This window comes from Rutidosis leptorrhynchoides, chromosome 5 (genome assembly GCF_046630445.1).
Source record: "Rutidosis leptorrhynchoides isolate AG116_Rl617_1_P2 chromosome 5, CSIRO_AGI_Rlap_v1, whole genome shotgun sequence".
In the NCBI taxonomy this organism is placed as follows: domain Eukaryota; kingdom Viridiplantae; phylum Streptophyta; class Magnoliopsida; order Asterales; family Asteraceae; genus Rutidosis; species Rutidosis leptorrhynchoides.
The window spans coordinates 293,717,518-293,731,828 of NC_092337.1; the positions used below are offsets into that span (position 1 = coordinate 293,717,518).

Consider the following 14,311-nt stretch of genomic DNA (forward strand, 5'->3'; position numbering starts at 1 on the left):
GCAATCAGGCGAGCAACAGTTTGAGTACCGAACAACCAAGTAACAATTATAGAAGAATATAGAAAAGGGAAAAAAGTTTGTGGTTGTTAATTTATGGAAGAGATCACAGTGGTACCTGTTTTGTTTGACGAGGAAACAAAAAAAACAAAATAATAATAATAATAGTCGTAGCAGTGAATCCACGATAGTAGTTGTTTTGGCGGTAGTGGTTGTTGTGGTGATGGTGGAGGTTGTTTCAAGGATTGAAAATGGTGGTCTCGGTTCTTGATTGGGTTGACGGGTGGGGATTATCGTGGGGATTCAAAAACAGAAACAAATAGCGAGAGAAAAATATAGAGGATATTGGTTTAATGATTGATAATGGTTGTTTTGTTGTTTAAATGCAACCGAAAAGTAGAAGTGAGTTTCATCAAAGAGATGACGGTGGGTTTGTGTTCACGGTGGTGACAGGCGGTAGAAGTGGTGATCACACGATAACATGAGTGTGATTGTTCGATGGTGTCGGGTGTATATCCTTGGACAAAAATAACCGGAGTAACAGCAGTATCAGCCGTGAGACTTAGGATTGATTTTGGTGATCGTCATGTTGTTGGGTGATGGTTCTCATTGTTGCTTTAACAAAGGAAAGAGAGATATTTGAGAGGTGTTTCATATAATTCATATGTATATGTATTATGTATACATATAATATAAAAGTGATATGAATCGAATAAAGAAAAAACAACACAATGATTTCAATTAAATTAAGTATAGTATTAAACTCGAATCTCAATGTAAATCACGGATAGAAGAAATTGTGAGATGGACGTACATAAAACAAAAGAGATAAAGCTTGATAGTGATATTTGGTAATGGGGATGTTAAGTCGATTGTATGTATTCATATTCTTGAGTAACTCCCTTGGTTTATAGTGAAAATAGGTCGACGGGTTAAATCAAGTTGGAGAAAAAAAATATAGAAAAATAAGAATGAGATAATGACATAAATTGAATCGAATAATTTGTAGTACTTTTAATTGTTAATTAGTGAGGATGGTAGACAAATTATTCAATCAGAAATAGGAGAAGGAATTAAGTAGGTAGCGAATTTTACAGAATTTGTAATCTTCTATTTTTACATCTTATATTTAGTAAATATTAATAATTAATAAATATAAATATATTAATAATAATAATATTAAGATTAATAATACTAATAATTATATTACTAACAATAATAATAAATAACAATGATAATAATATTAATAATAATGTAACAAATCAAATGTTTCAATCTTCATATAATATTATTAATAATACTGATATTAATATTAATGTTAATATTTCTAATGATAATAAAAGTATAAATATAAATATAACACCTATATTTTAACTTATATTATATATTATCAATTATGTAATATTTAATAATCATAAATTATATAATAACCTTTATTGAATATTTATTATTTATAAATTTTATATATATTACAATATTCATATAATAATAATAATTCATAGAAATTATATATATATATATATATATATATATATATATATATATATATATATATATATATATATATATATATATATATATATATATATATATATATATATATATATATATATATATATATATATATATATATATATATATATATATAACTTCATTTTAAATTTACACATAATTATTTTGTGTCCTATTTTACATATTTAGTTCTAATGTTTATATTATGATTGCAAATTTTATATATATATATATATATATATATATACATATTTATTTACAAACATTTGTTCGTGAATCGTCGGGAATAGTCAAAGTCAAATGTATACATGAACACAGTTTAAAGTTTTCGAGACTCAACATTATAGACTTTTCTTATCGTGTCGGAAACATATAAAGATCAAGTTTAAATTTGGTCAGAAATTTCCGGGTCGTCACATAAGGTATTTTGCGATTCACTAGCCAGCATATCAGCATTCGCGGAGCTGTTTACTTGCTTTGCATTAGTTGCCATGGCTGATGATCAAATCAACTGGTACGCCTTAGAAAGTTCCTGCAAATCATCATAACAGTACACGATTGAAATTAAACAAGTAATTTTAATTGTTTGATAGCAGAAAACAAAAATTTCATGTTTAATTTTGAACTTGTCCCATGGATGACGCCAATTGATCAATCCTCGATTAAAGATACTTAATTAAGGATTGAGTGCAATGATATTTAGATGGAGGATAGGATGTTTGATGATTATTTTGGGCCTTGATGATCGTCTTTCACTTTATCAATCAAGTGATCAACCACCCCGACCCGGTCTTGATTGTTGATTAGCATGATTCACCTTAACTCAATGTAAAAATTCCTTGGGCAAGATCACAAGGGAAAATTACAAAGGTCTGGCCAAATGGCAGAGAATCAACAACCTATAAATGAGAGGCCAAGCTCTCTATTTATAGTATTCAAAATATTCGCGGTATGCGGATCGTCTAACTATCCGCGGTGAGTTAGTGAAGTGACCCGCAGTCTTTTATTAACGCACCATAATCCGCAGACTTAATTTTCAGCGGATATGCCAAGCCTTTTGAATATACTCCGCGCAACTTCTGTTTTTAACCTTTAGCAAACAAAATATATATATACAATGCTATGTATATGATCAAAAAACAAGGTGGTTCACGATGACTATGGGTTTTAATTGGGGTTACCAGCAGTAACAGATTTCGGTGGAGACTGTGGGTTTCACGATGACTCGCTGTATGTAACATCCCGCGTTTTTCCGTTAAATTTATTTTTAACACTATCTTTTTTTTTTTTTATAATATCTTTCGTTATTTAAATTCGTAGTTTCCGTTGACTAACGTTCATAATATTTCCGTTATTTAATTATAACATCACTCATTTACTCGAGCGTTTTCAAAATATTCGTTTGGTTAATTCCCGCACCCGCTCTGAAACTTGAGGGACTAGTTCCGCCACTTGACCAAAGAGGTGGCTAGTAGTTGACTAGTCAACCACTCACCACCTCCACCCACTCATTCATCCATTTCTATTTTTTTTTCTTTCTTTCTTTTTTCTTTCTCTCAAGAACACAAACATAAATCATCATCTAAATCCGGATCGGGAAGCAAACTTCAAAACAAATTACATATTCGTGATCCTCTCTTCATCCTCTTCGATTTGGTACCAATTTCATCCATTTTGGGTAACTTTCTAAAATCACTAATTTTCTTTAAATTCGTGTTTTTGACTTGAAATTGTGTTAGTTAGTGTCTATGGCTCGTGTATAATATGAATATATGTTTTGTTTGCTCGATTTGTTGATTTGGAGTAACTAGTATGAACTTTGAAATGGGTGTGCTTAATCTTTGATTTTGGATGATTAAATGTTGTTTAATTGTTAAAGTTCATGTATTAAATGTGTTACTAGCATCATTAGCTTCAATTTGATGTGTAGGTTGATTAAGAAAACTTCAAAAGCATGATTATTGATTTTGAGATGTTTGACTAGGGTTTGATAGTTCTTGACATGAATTTTTGGATGCTTGAATGCCATGGAATGTTAATTGTTAGTGTTTAGTTGTAATGTATGCCTCATTACCTTCAAAACGGCATATCATATGTGAGAATTGGATTCCCGAAACTCAAAATGCATTTGATGAACTTGAAAATTTGAAAGTAGACTTTTATTGATCACTTGACGAGAAATCGGTTGTTGAAAATGATGTTTTTGATTGATGATACATGTTTAGTTGTGTTCCTTGTCAAAAGAGCTTTCCAACGGTATAAGATACGCCTTCTAGTTGTTTACGGTTTGCGTTTTATGGTTGTTTGAAGTTTTGACCAAGACTTGAACATTTGAAACTGACCAGGTACCAGGCCACGCCTAATATCGCGGCGCGACACCTCTGGCCGCGGCGCGGCATATTCCGTGGTCAGGTTCTGACCTCCATGTCCAAAATACAAAAAATGTTTGGCATACTACGGACCTCCGATTCACATGAAACTTGTTCTAACATGCTCATATATGATTAAAAACCTCAGAAAAATAGTTCGGGACCCGACCCGAACGTGTTGACTTTCGTTGACTTTGACCGACCAAAGTTTGACTTTTTGTCAAACTTAACCAAATGATTATGCAACCTTCCTAACTTGTTTCTGTACTTGTATCTTGCATGAAACTTGACAATTTGATTCACATGCTACATAATCGAGTCGTAACGAGCCATAGGACTAATTGAACACATTTCACCCGACCTTGTGTCATAACCGGTTAATTGATACAACTTACTTGTTTAGGTCAAGGCTAAGCAACTTTCATGCATACGTTACTTTGTGAAGTACTTTTATACTCGTGCACTCGAGGTGAGATCATAGTCCCATCTTTCAACAACTTTTATACTTTTAAATTATGGGATGAGAAACATATACAGTTTTATACTACATACTTTATTACTTTGAACACAAGTACAAGGAAACAAACATTCCACAGCGAGTTAGAACAAAAATCCTCAATTCGATTATCATTAGTTACACTTGCAGGGTGTAAGCGAGAACTTATATTGTGTGGCCATACGGGTTTGACAAACCCTCATTACGGACGGTTCGCTACCGTCTATGGATGAAATATATTTTCGAGAAACAGTGTATGTTCTAACACTATTGTGATGGGGTTCTATGGAAGGAAACGTTAAGTCTTGATAATTGGGTGCTCGCGAACAATACTTTTGGAATGCAAACGATTTTGATAATCAACTATGGGAATACTAAATCTTGTGGTTCAAAAACAACGTTTACAAACACCTATGATTTCACCAACGTTTTTCGTTGACAGTTTTCTATATGTTTCTCAGGTTCATACTTGGCTATTTGATATATGCTTCCGCGTTCACTCATACTTGCTTGGGGTCAAGCATACATGCATACACTCTGATCATTTGCTTGGAGTCAAGATACATACATACATACGCTAGTGATAGCACCTTTGGATTCAAACATATTGTTTACATACTTACGCTATTTATAGCAACTGTATTTTTTAAACTAATTATGTCGCAAGTTATTTCATTTATACTTTATGACTTTTGTAAACTTAGACTTGTTGTCGAACGGTTTTGTAAACTAAACTTGCAAGTCTTGCACCTTTCAAATGAATGCGACATAATTTTGGTCAAACGAGTCTCATATAGGGACTACGACCACGCAACGGGACCTAAGTTAACGGCGCCGTCAATAACGGTTTTGGTCGGGTCGTTACAAGTGGTGTCAGAGCGTTGGTTGTAGGGAACTAGGACGTGCATTAGTGTGTCTAACAGAGTCGTTAGGACGCATTAGTGAGTCTAGACTACAACCGGATAGTTAGCATTTGCATTCTGACATACATTTGCTATAGATAGCACTTACTTGACTACTTGTGCATTATACTTGAATCATTCTTAGGCAAACTTTTTAATGGTACCCAACCTTCATCATACGAACTCGTATTCCGCCACTTTTTGGTAACACACGTAAATTCATGATTCATACACGTATGGATGACGACGACTTCATTAGTCACACTTGTTCGGGAACTCTGTCTCCCGGATTGTTATTTTGCCACCGTTTCAACTTACTATCGGTTTCCCACTGGTGTTTCTTACTATCTACTTTTTGGTGTTACTACCATCACTACTCTAGGTGAGTATCGTCATCAACATTTATCACTACGGTTGCGTGCTACTCGTTATCATGACTCGTTACTCTTTTCATACCTGAATACCTTATTGTCTGACTCGAACCACATTAACGTGAACAATCATTTATACACTTCCCTCGGGGAACGCTTCTTTATAGTTGCACTAATTCTTTCGATTCAATACGAGTCACGTTAGAGACGTCGTTACACTTTTTTATTTTAAACTTCACGATTACACGAACTTGAATCTATAGAGTGATGTGGGAATGGAGGTATGAGTTAGCGTAATATAACGACACTCGATCAACGTGGTTATATTACGGTAAGACATACCAAAGTTCTAGTGACACGTGATGGTGGTTAGACTCGATCAACCTAAACACCACCATGAGCCATGTACATGACTTTATTTTTCTTGTTTGGGATATCCGAAAACTCTGAGAATATTGATAACAACCATACCCGGGACACATCTTCGATTATTATCGAACCATATTTATGCTTCCGAATGAATGACAAATTCTTCCGACTTCAAACATATGTTACACGTGTGTACTATCTTGTTTTCTTATAGTTTTTATAGACGAACTAAAAAATGCTTGGTATGCTCACATCGAGGCGAAAACTTCTCTCGCCTTACACTCGTACTTCCGTTTAAGGAAATATTTTATCTAAATTCTCAATGGAGAGAGAGACTCTTCACACTATACTAGTATTCGCCTCGAGGGTGAATAGTCCTGTTGAACATTTTCGGAAACCGATAAATCTTCCGCGGCGCGAAATTCTTGAGAAACAGAAATTTGTTCCAACAAACGTTTTCACGTCCTAACAAACTCTTTCAATTATACCTTAAAGAGATGTACCTCGTTTCGGATCGAGATCCTCGTTTCACTTTTAGATTTCGGGGTGCCTTACAAAAAGCCTCGGGACCACGTTTAAACATGAGTACAACACATCAACCACAACCCGACGGACCGAGCAAACATACGATTCAAACCTTGGAAACCATAAAACGAATTTGCGTTATCAACTTCAATTTACTTGAGAAAAGTAGTTGCCTTTAGCCGAATTCTCTTACTACAATAATTTTCATTCGAGTATTAACGTCACACTTTTCGAGGACCCGTATAGCCGTAATTGTCGTTTTCTTAAATTGTTGAACCGAAGTAGGTGACAAGCGAACCACCGGACCCGAAATCATTCATGAAACAACCCAAAAATTTTTCAATTCCAAGAAAGGCTCAAGGCGGATCGTAGTCGCCAAAAGAACTATGCCGATGTTAGACGTGAACCTCTCGAATTCCAAGTGGGCAACCGCGTAACGTTAAAAGTAGCACCTTGAGAAGGTGCAATCCGTTTCGGGAAACATAGAAAGCTAAATCTGCGATACACAAAACCTTTTAGAATCCGGGGGCGTTTTGAAGCCGTTACTAGCCGTTTAGATTTTCCGACACGTTTGAGTCTCCGTTCATCCTACATTCTATGAATCAACTTACAGAACTGTCTTGCGAAACAAGAACTTGTTATTCCTTTTGATGAGCTTACTATCGATGACAAACTTCACTTCCTAGGAGGACCGGTTGAATTATAAATCGTGAAACCAAACTTTGAACCAACGTAAAATCGCGACTGTCGAAGTTCGTTGAAATGCCCAAGGGCGTACCTTCACTTATCCGTAGAATTTACAACGCAAGATCTCGAGGAAGATTCAACAACTACTACTTCCAACTAAATTTCGGGACGAAATTTCTTTTAAGGTGTAGGTAATGTAACATCCCGCGTTTTTCCGTTAAATTTATTTTTAACACTATCTTTTTTTTTTATAATATCTTTCATTATTTAAATTCGTAGTTTCCGTTGACTAACGTTCATAATATTTCCGTTATTTAATTATAACATCACTCATTTACTCGAGCGTTTTCAAAATATTCGTTTGGTTAATTCCCGCACCCGCTCTGAAACTTGAGGGACTAGTTCCGCCACTTGACCAAAGAGGTGGCTAGTAGTTGACTAGTCAACCACTCACCACCTCCACCCACTCATTCATCCATTTCTATTTTTTTTCTTTCTTTCTTTTTTCTTTCTCTCAAGAACACAAACATAAATCATCATCTAAATCCGGATCGGGAAGCAAACTTCAAAACAAATTACATATTCGTGATCCTCTCTTCATCCTCTTCGATTTGGTACCAATTTCATCCATTTTGGGTAACTTTCTAAAATCACTAATTTTCTTTAAATTCGTGTTTTTGACTTGAAATTGTATTAGTTAGTGTCTATGGCTCGTGTATAATATGAATATATGTTTTGTTTGCTCGATTTGTTGATTTGGAGTAACTAGTATGAACTTTGAAATGGGTGTGCTTAATCTTTAATTTTGGATGATTAAATGTTGTTTAATTGTTAAAGTTCATGTATTAAATGTGTTACTAGCATCATTAGCTTCAATTTGATGTGTAGGTTGATTAAGAAAACTTCAAAAGCATGATTATTGATTTTGAGATGTTTGACTAGGGTTTGATAGTTCTTGACATGAATTTTTGGATGCTTGAATGCCATGGAATGTTAATTGTTAGTGTTTAGTTGTAATGTATGCCTCATTACCTTCAAAACGGCATATCATATGTGAGAATTGGATTCCCAAAACTCAAAATGCATTTGATGAACTTGAAAATTTGAAAGTAGACTTTTATTGATCACTTGACGAGAAATCGGGTGTTGAAAATGATGTTTTTGATTGATGATACATGTTTAGTTGTGTTCCTTGTCAAAAGAGCTTTCCAACGGTATAAGATACGCCTTCTAGTTGTTTACGGTTTGCGTTTTATGGTTGTTTGAAGTTTTGACCAAGACTTGAACATTTGAAACTGACCAGGTACCAGGCCACGCCTAATGTCGCGGCGCGACACCTCTGGCCGCGGCGCGGCATATGCCGTGGTCAGGTTCTGACCTCCATGTCCAAAATACGAAAAATGTTTGGCATACTACGGACCTCCGATTCACATGAAACTTGTTCTAACATGCTCATATATGATTAAAAACCTCAGAAAAATAGTTCGGGACCCGACCCGAACGTGTTGACTTTCGTTGACTTTGACCGACCAAAGTTTGACTTTTTGTCAAACTTAACCAAATGATTATGCAACCTTCCTAACTTGTTTCTGTACTTGTATCTTGCATGAAACTTGACAATTTGATTCACATGCTACATAATCGAGTCGTAACGAGCTATAGGACTAATTGAACACATTTCACCCGACCTTGTGTCGTAACCGGTTAATTGATACAACTTACTTGTTTAGGTCAAGGCTAAGCAACTTTCATGCATACGTTACTTTGTGAAGTACTTTTATACTCGTGCACTCGAGGTGAGATCATAGTCCCATCTTTCAACAACTTTTATACTTTTAAATTATGGGATGAGAAACATATACAGTTTTATACTACATACTTTATTACTTTGAACACAAGTACAAGGAAACAAACATTCCACAGCGAGTTAGAACAAAAATCCTCAATTCGATTATCATTAGTTACACTTGCAGGGTGTAAGCGAGAACTTATATTGTGTGGCCATACGGGTTTGACAAACCCTCATTACGGACGGTTCGCTACCGTCTACGGATGAAATATATTTTCGAGAAACAGTGTATGTTCTAACACTATTGTGATGGGGTTCTATGGAAGGAAACGTTAAGTCTTGATAATTGGGTGCTCGCGAACAATACTTTTGGAATGCAAACGATTTTGATAATCAACTATGGGAATACTAAATCTTGTGGTTCAAAAACAACGTTTACAAACACCTATGATTTCACCAACGTTTTTCGTTGACAGTTTTCTATATGTTTCTCAGGTTCATACTTGGCTATTTGATATATGCTTCCGCGTTCACTCATACTTGCTTGGGGTCAAGCATACATGCATACACTCTGATCATTTGCTTGGAGTCAAGATACATACATACATACGCTAGTGATAGCACCTTTGGATTCAAACATATTGTTTACATACTTACGCTATTTATAGCAACTGTATTTTTTAAACTAATTATGTCGCAAGTTATTTCATTTATACTTTATGACTTTTGTAAACTTAGACTTGTTGTCGAACGGTTTTGTAAACTAAACTTGCAAGTCTTGCACCTTTCAAATGAATGCGACATAATTTTGGTCAAACGAGTCTCATATAGGGACTACGACCACGCAACGGGACCTAAGTTAACGGCGCCGTCAATAATGGTTTTGGTCGGGTCGTTACACTGTAAACAAGATGGTTCGATTGGGGTTGCAGCAACCATCAATTAGGTTATACTTGCTGCAACAATCAATTGGGGATGTGAAAGGAACACATTTAATCAATTGGGGCTATGAAGTTGGGTTTATGGAGTTGCAACAACAATTAATTAGGTTATACTTGTTTAAGGTTATTGTGATAAATTTGGTTATGGTTTATGGAGTAGTGATGAAAAAGATGAAGATATACAGAGTAACAACACTCCTTACAAACTTATATTACATGTCAGCGTTTGAAAAAAAAGTCACTTAATTCTTTTTATCGGTTGTACCAGTAGCCGGTCACAATTATTGACATAAATACACGTTTTGAAACTTTGTATGCTACAATGGTATTATTTTAGGTATATAGCTTAAATGAGACAAAATGAGAATATATATGCATATTTATAACTTAAATCTTACATTTTAGTCGCTATATTTTTCACGTATCAAATCAATTTTTGATAACGTCATTTTTTCTACATTTTTAACTTATATTAAGTGTTGAAAATTCATTCAAAAAGTTACAAAAATTACAAAGATTAGATTAGTTGTAGTGTAGCGATTAAACTCAACAGGTCAGTTGGGGCAAATTATACAAGTAAATATATTGTAAAAGGTAAAAACAAATATATTGGTAATTAAGTAAATTATGTTGCAAATATTGATGTGATGTTTGCTGTTTCGGTGGAGTTCACTTTGCATTATTGTTTTGGAAGGATGCATAAATTTGTAAAAAAAAAAAAAAAAAAAACATGGTCATTTATTTGTACGTTGGTAGAAAAAGGTAATTCCACAATGTTCATGGCTCCATCCAATGGTGACCACCAAATGCGGCCGTCCAATGAATATTGGCCGTTGATGTCGTCACATTAATGCAAGAATGCCCTATTCTAAGGGTTGGGGTTTAAAAAAAAAATTCTAAGGGTTGGGGTTTAAACAATGTCCTTGAACCATTATCAAGTATATTATCATCAAATAAAAACCCACTCATTTTGTTTCTTCATTAATGAAATCCATAGCTTCCGTTACTTAGCCTTCTTTCTTCTGATTTTACTCCATTTTCCCTCTTTTAACTTCTACGTGTAACTTTGAGCCGAACCTTCTCATGTACAGCTCAATTGATATCCGGAGCTAGAAACAATAATGTAAGAAAATTGTTAAAGTACAAATAGGCAATGACTTGGCGGTATCTAAGTCACCCTTACAACTTTGAGGTTGAGGGTTCGATTCCTGTTTAAGACATTTCGTGATGTATATATTTGTGTTAGTAATTGGTAGGTGTGTGAATTTGCCTTAAAAAAATTGTTAAAAGTTAAAAAAAGGAACTATGAACTCTTTTTGACAAAATCTATTGCCAAAACATTTAGCATAGGTATTTCATATTCTTCTACATTAAATCAAACTAAATACACAATTGCTACTATACCAACTTGATACAATTGAATAACTTTCTAAAAGGTACGGACTAGTAGCTAATAACTTAATTTAACATTTTCTTATTTATGGAAGTTGACGCATCTTCATGTTTAGTCCTGAAATTTTCAAGGAAAAAAAGCTGAGTCTTGATGAAATGAGATCATATGTAATCAATAAGAAATATTTGAGAGTCGAGCTAGTTGTTTATACGTAGAGAATTCGGTAGAGGTTAAATTTTGATTATCTACATTATATACCGGTTAAATATCGGTTGAATTCGGAAATGGTGAAAACACGTCAGCATGGTTTGATGAATGGGCTGATGTCGGCCCTTTAATAAATATTGTTAGACGTCGAGCTATTATCTAAGCAGGTATGCAACTGAACTTTACTGTTGCCGACCTTGTTCATAATGGATCTTGGTCCTGGCCGATTGATTGGGTCGATAGATTTATAGTTCTGGCGAATTTGGCTCCTCCTGGTATGTCGAATTCTTCAGACATGGTAATGTGGAGAGATCTTAATGGGTCTAAATGTGAATTTTCCATCTCGCAGTATGGGAATACCTTCGGCCGCGTGCTGCTCATGTTCCATGGTATTCGGTTGTTTGGTTCTCTCGTTGTATTCCGAGACATGCGTTTGTCCTTTGGTTACTTATGGGGGAAAGATTGAAGACTCAAGATAGATTAAAAGCTTGGGAAATTCATCATGGGGCCATCATTGTGTGTCCGTTATGCAATTTGGTTCCTGACACACATGATCATCTATTTTTTTCCTGTCCTTTTGCATCGCAAGTGTGGACTTTAGTGTTGCAGCATATTGATTTTCCAATTAGTTCACATGCTTGGAAGGATTTTGCTTTGTTACTGTCTCCTTTTGCAAAACGGAATATTGCTAGATTCGTTATAATCAAGTTGCTATTTGCGGCGTCTGTTTATTTTATTTGGCAAGAGCGGAACAGAAGGATCTTCAAGAAGGGTAATCGATCCCCGGCTTAGGTTTATGAGGCGATTTATGCTACAGTTCGTTTAAAACTGATGAGTTTCAAATGGAAGTCTTCAGCTAGTGCGCTTAGGCTCAAGTCTGATTGGAAAGTGTCATGAGTTGTTTTGTTTTTTGTTTCTTGGAGCTCATTGCTCTTGTTTAGCTTTATAGTTTGTTAAAGCTTAGTTGTTTGTGAGGTTATAGGGTTTGTCCTATAACTCTGCGCGTCTTGTATAACTTTTTGGTTATTAATATATTCGCCGGGTAACCTCTTTTACCCAAAAAAAAAAAAAAAAAAAAAAAAAATATCGGTTGAATATTGTTCTTGTTTTGTATTTATCACATTGTTACAAGCCTCTTAAAATAGCATTTGGTCTCGACAATATATTTTTAGTCAGGTACTTTACTTATTTAATCAATATAGATAGATTAAACATCTTATCGAGAATAAGCGATGACAAGTGATTTTAGTTTAGTGAAAGTCAATACTTATCCATGCTAATATTAAATATATTAATTTTCTATGATGAGATAAATGATACAAAAGAAACACATATAAGAAAGTTAATGTTTGTTTATATACTCCCACAGTTTCATATTTATTTATTTATTATTTATATATATTTATTTATTTATATTTATATTTATTTATTTATTTATTTATTTATTTATTTATTTATTTATTTATACATATACTAATTGTGAGCTAAAATTTGGTTGTCTCATAAGGACAAACACGACACCACCCACACATTTTTCATACCCACTCCTCAAACATTGTACAATTTATAAATTTCACAGGGGTCAAAAACATAAAATTGTAAATTTATTTTAAAAATATAAAGAAATTTCACCCAAATTTTTAACGGGTCATATCTCTTTTTTTTTACGCGAATTAAATTTTTCCGTCATCACCATTAAACTAGAGATAATTTTACGAACAAAACGAAACTACCTGCGTCCGAAACGGACATTTTTTAAAAAACGTTAAATACAACGACCTATAAAACGGGGCTTAAAACGGGCCGTTACGTAACGCTACATTAAATATGAACACGCAAGCCGAAAACCCCTGCCGCATCGCGCGGGCTGATTCGGATCTCGTTATTTCTAGATAAAAAATACAGAATTTAAAAGCTTAATATTTTTTTTTTTTACTTTACAGTTTTATTTCTTACATTTTACATATTCTTTTATTTTAAATCCAAATGTGAAGACATAACTTTACATTTTTTTTTTTTTGAACGACTATATCGACATCGAATACCTTCATTTGTTACCCATACACACGATGTTGGCAGTACCATCGAATGTTGGAAAAAACCCCATAAACCTTTCCAAATCGCATTTATGTTAGCGGTACCATCAAAGGTTGAAAATTATCTACTTGAATTGAGAATCGAACCTGGATTGACAGTACTCAAAGTTGGATCTCACCCCCATACCACTCGAGTCAAGCTTCGGTGGTAAATGAAATATTGAACTATAAATATGGGACGAAAAGAGTATATACTAAACTGGATAATGTAGTCAAGCACATTCTTTTATCATATTCATATCTACTGATTTTTATAGCGAATAAACAAAACCAGACATTTTATAAATATTGTTGATCTGATTATTTCTTCGATAGTATGCACTTAAAATAAAGGTTGAAAAATACGCGAGACGAGGTCGAGATGATCGGGAACTTAATAGGTCGAGACGGACGTTGACTGACATTGAAGTTTTTTTGTGAATTTTATTTTATTTTATTTTGTGTGTGTGAAGTTTGAAGAATTTCAAGATTTTTTTTTTGAATTTTTTGACAGGTTGCGTACTAGGCAAAGCTTAGTCTGTCTAGGTTTATATTTCCTCTCGTTCTTTTCAACTTTAGTTTTCTTATCTTTTTTTTTCTTTTTTTTCCTTTTTGTAGCTGCTCGTATATATATATATATATATATATATATATATATATATATATATATATATATAT

General features: G+C 34.1%; 1 protein-coding gene and 2 long non-coding RNA genes across 3 annotated transcripts; all 3 read left to right on the forward strand.

The window, feature by feature from the left end:
• Nucleotides 1–2,845: 2,845 nt before the first annotated feature.
• LOC139846622 (uncharacterized) lies at nucleotides 2,846–5,260 on the forward strand. The gene is made up of 3 exons (XR_011759111.1): nucleotides 2,846–3,187; nucleotides 4,282–4,347; nucleotides 4,836–5,260. It is a non-coding gene; the product is annotated as an uncharacterized lncRNA (long non-coding RNA).
• A 1,682-nt stretch (nucleotides 5,261–6,942) lies between these two features.
• On the forward strand, nucleotides 6,943–9,813 carry LOC139850562 (uncharacterized). The gene is made up of 3 exons (XR_011760070.1): nucleotides 6,943–7,864; nucleotides 8,959–9,024; nucleotides 9,513–9,813. It is a non-coding gene; the product is annotated as an uncharacterized lncRNA (long non-coding RNA).
• Nucleotides 9,814–11,727: 1,914 nt separating this feature from the next.
• Nucleotides 11,728–12,350, forward strand: LOC139849433 (uncharacterized). The gene is made up of 2 exons (XM_071839091.1): nucleotides 11,728–11,833; nucleotides 11,908–12,350. The coding sequence occupies exons 1-2, from the start codon at nucleotides 11,728–11,730 to the stop codon at nucleotides 12,348–12,350; spliced, it is 549 nt and encodes a 182-aa protein (XP_071695192.1).
• Nucleotides 12,351–14,311: the final 1,961 nt, after the last annotated feature.

What these genes read in the sequence shown, in the direction of transcription:
- LOC139849433 (XM_071839091.1), top strand. Translation starts at nt 11,728, where the DNA reads ATGCAACTGAACTTTACTGTTGCCGACCTTGTTCATAATGGATCTTGG. An exon ending in GGCGAATTTGGCTCCTCCTG is followed by an intron (nt 11,834 to 11,907) that starts GTATGTCGAATT and finishes TCCATCTCGCAG; the next exon opens with TATGGGAATACCTTCGGCCG.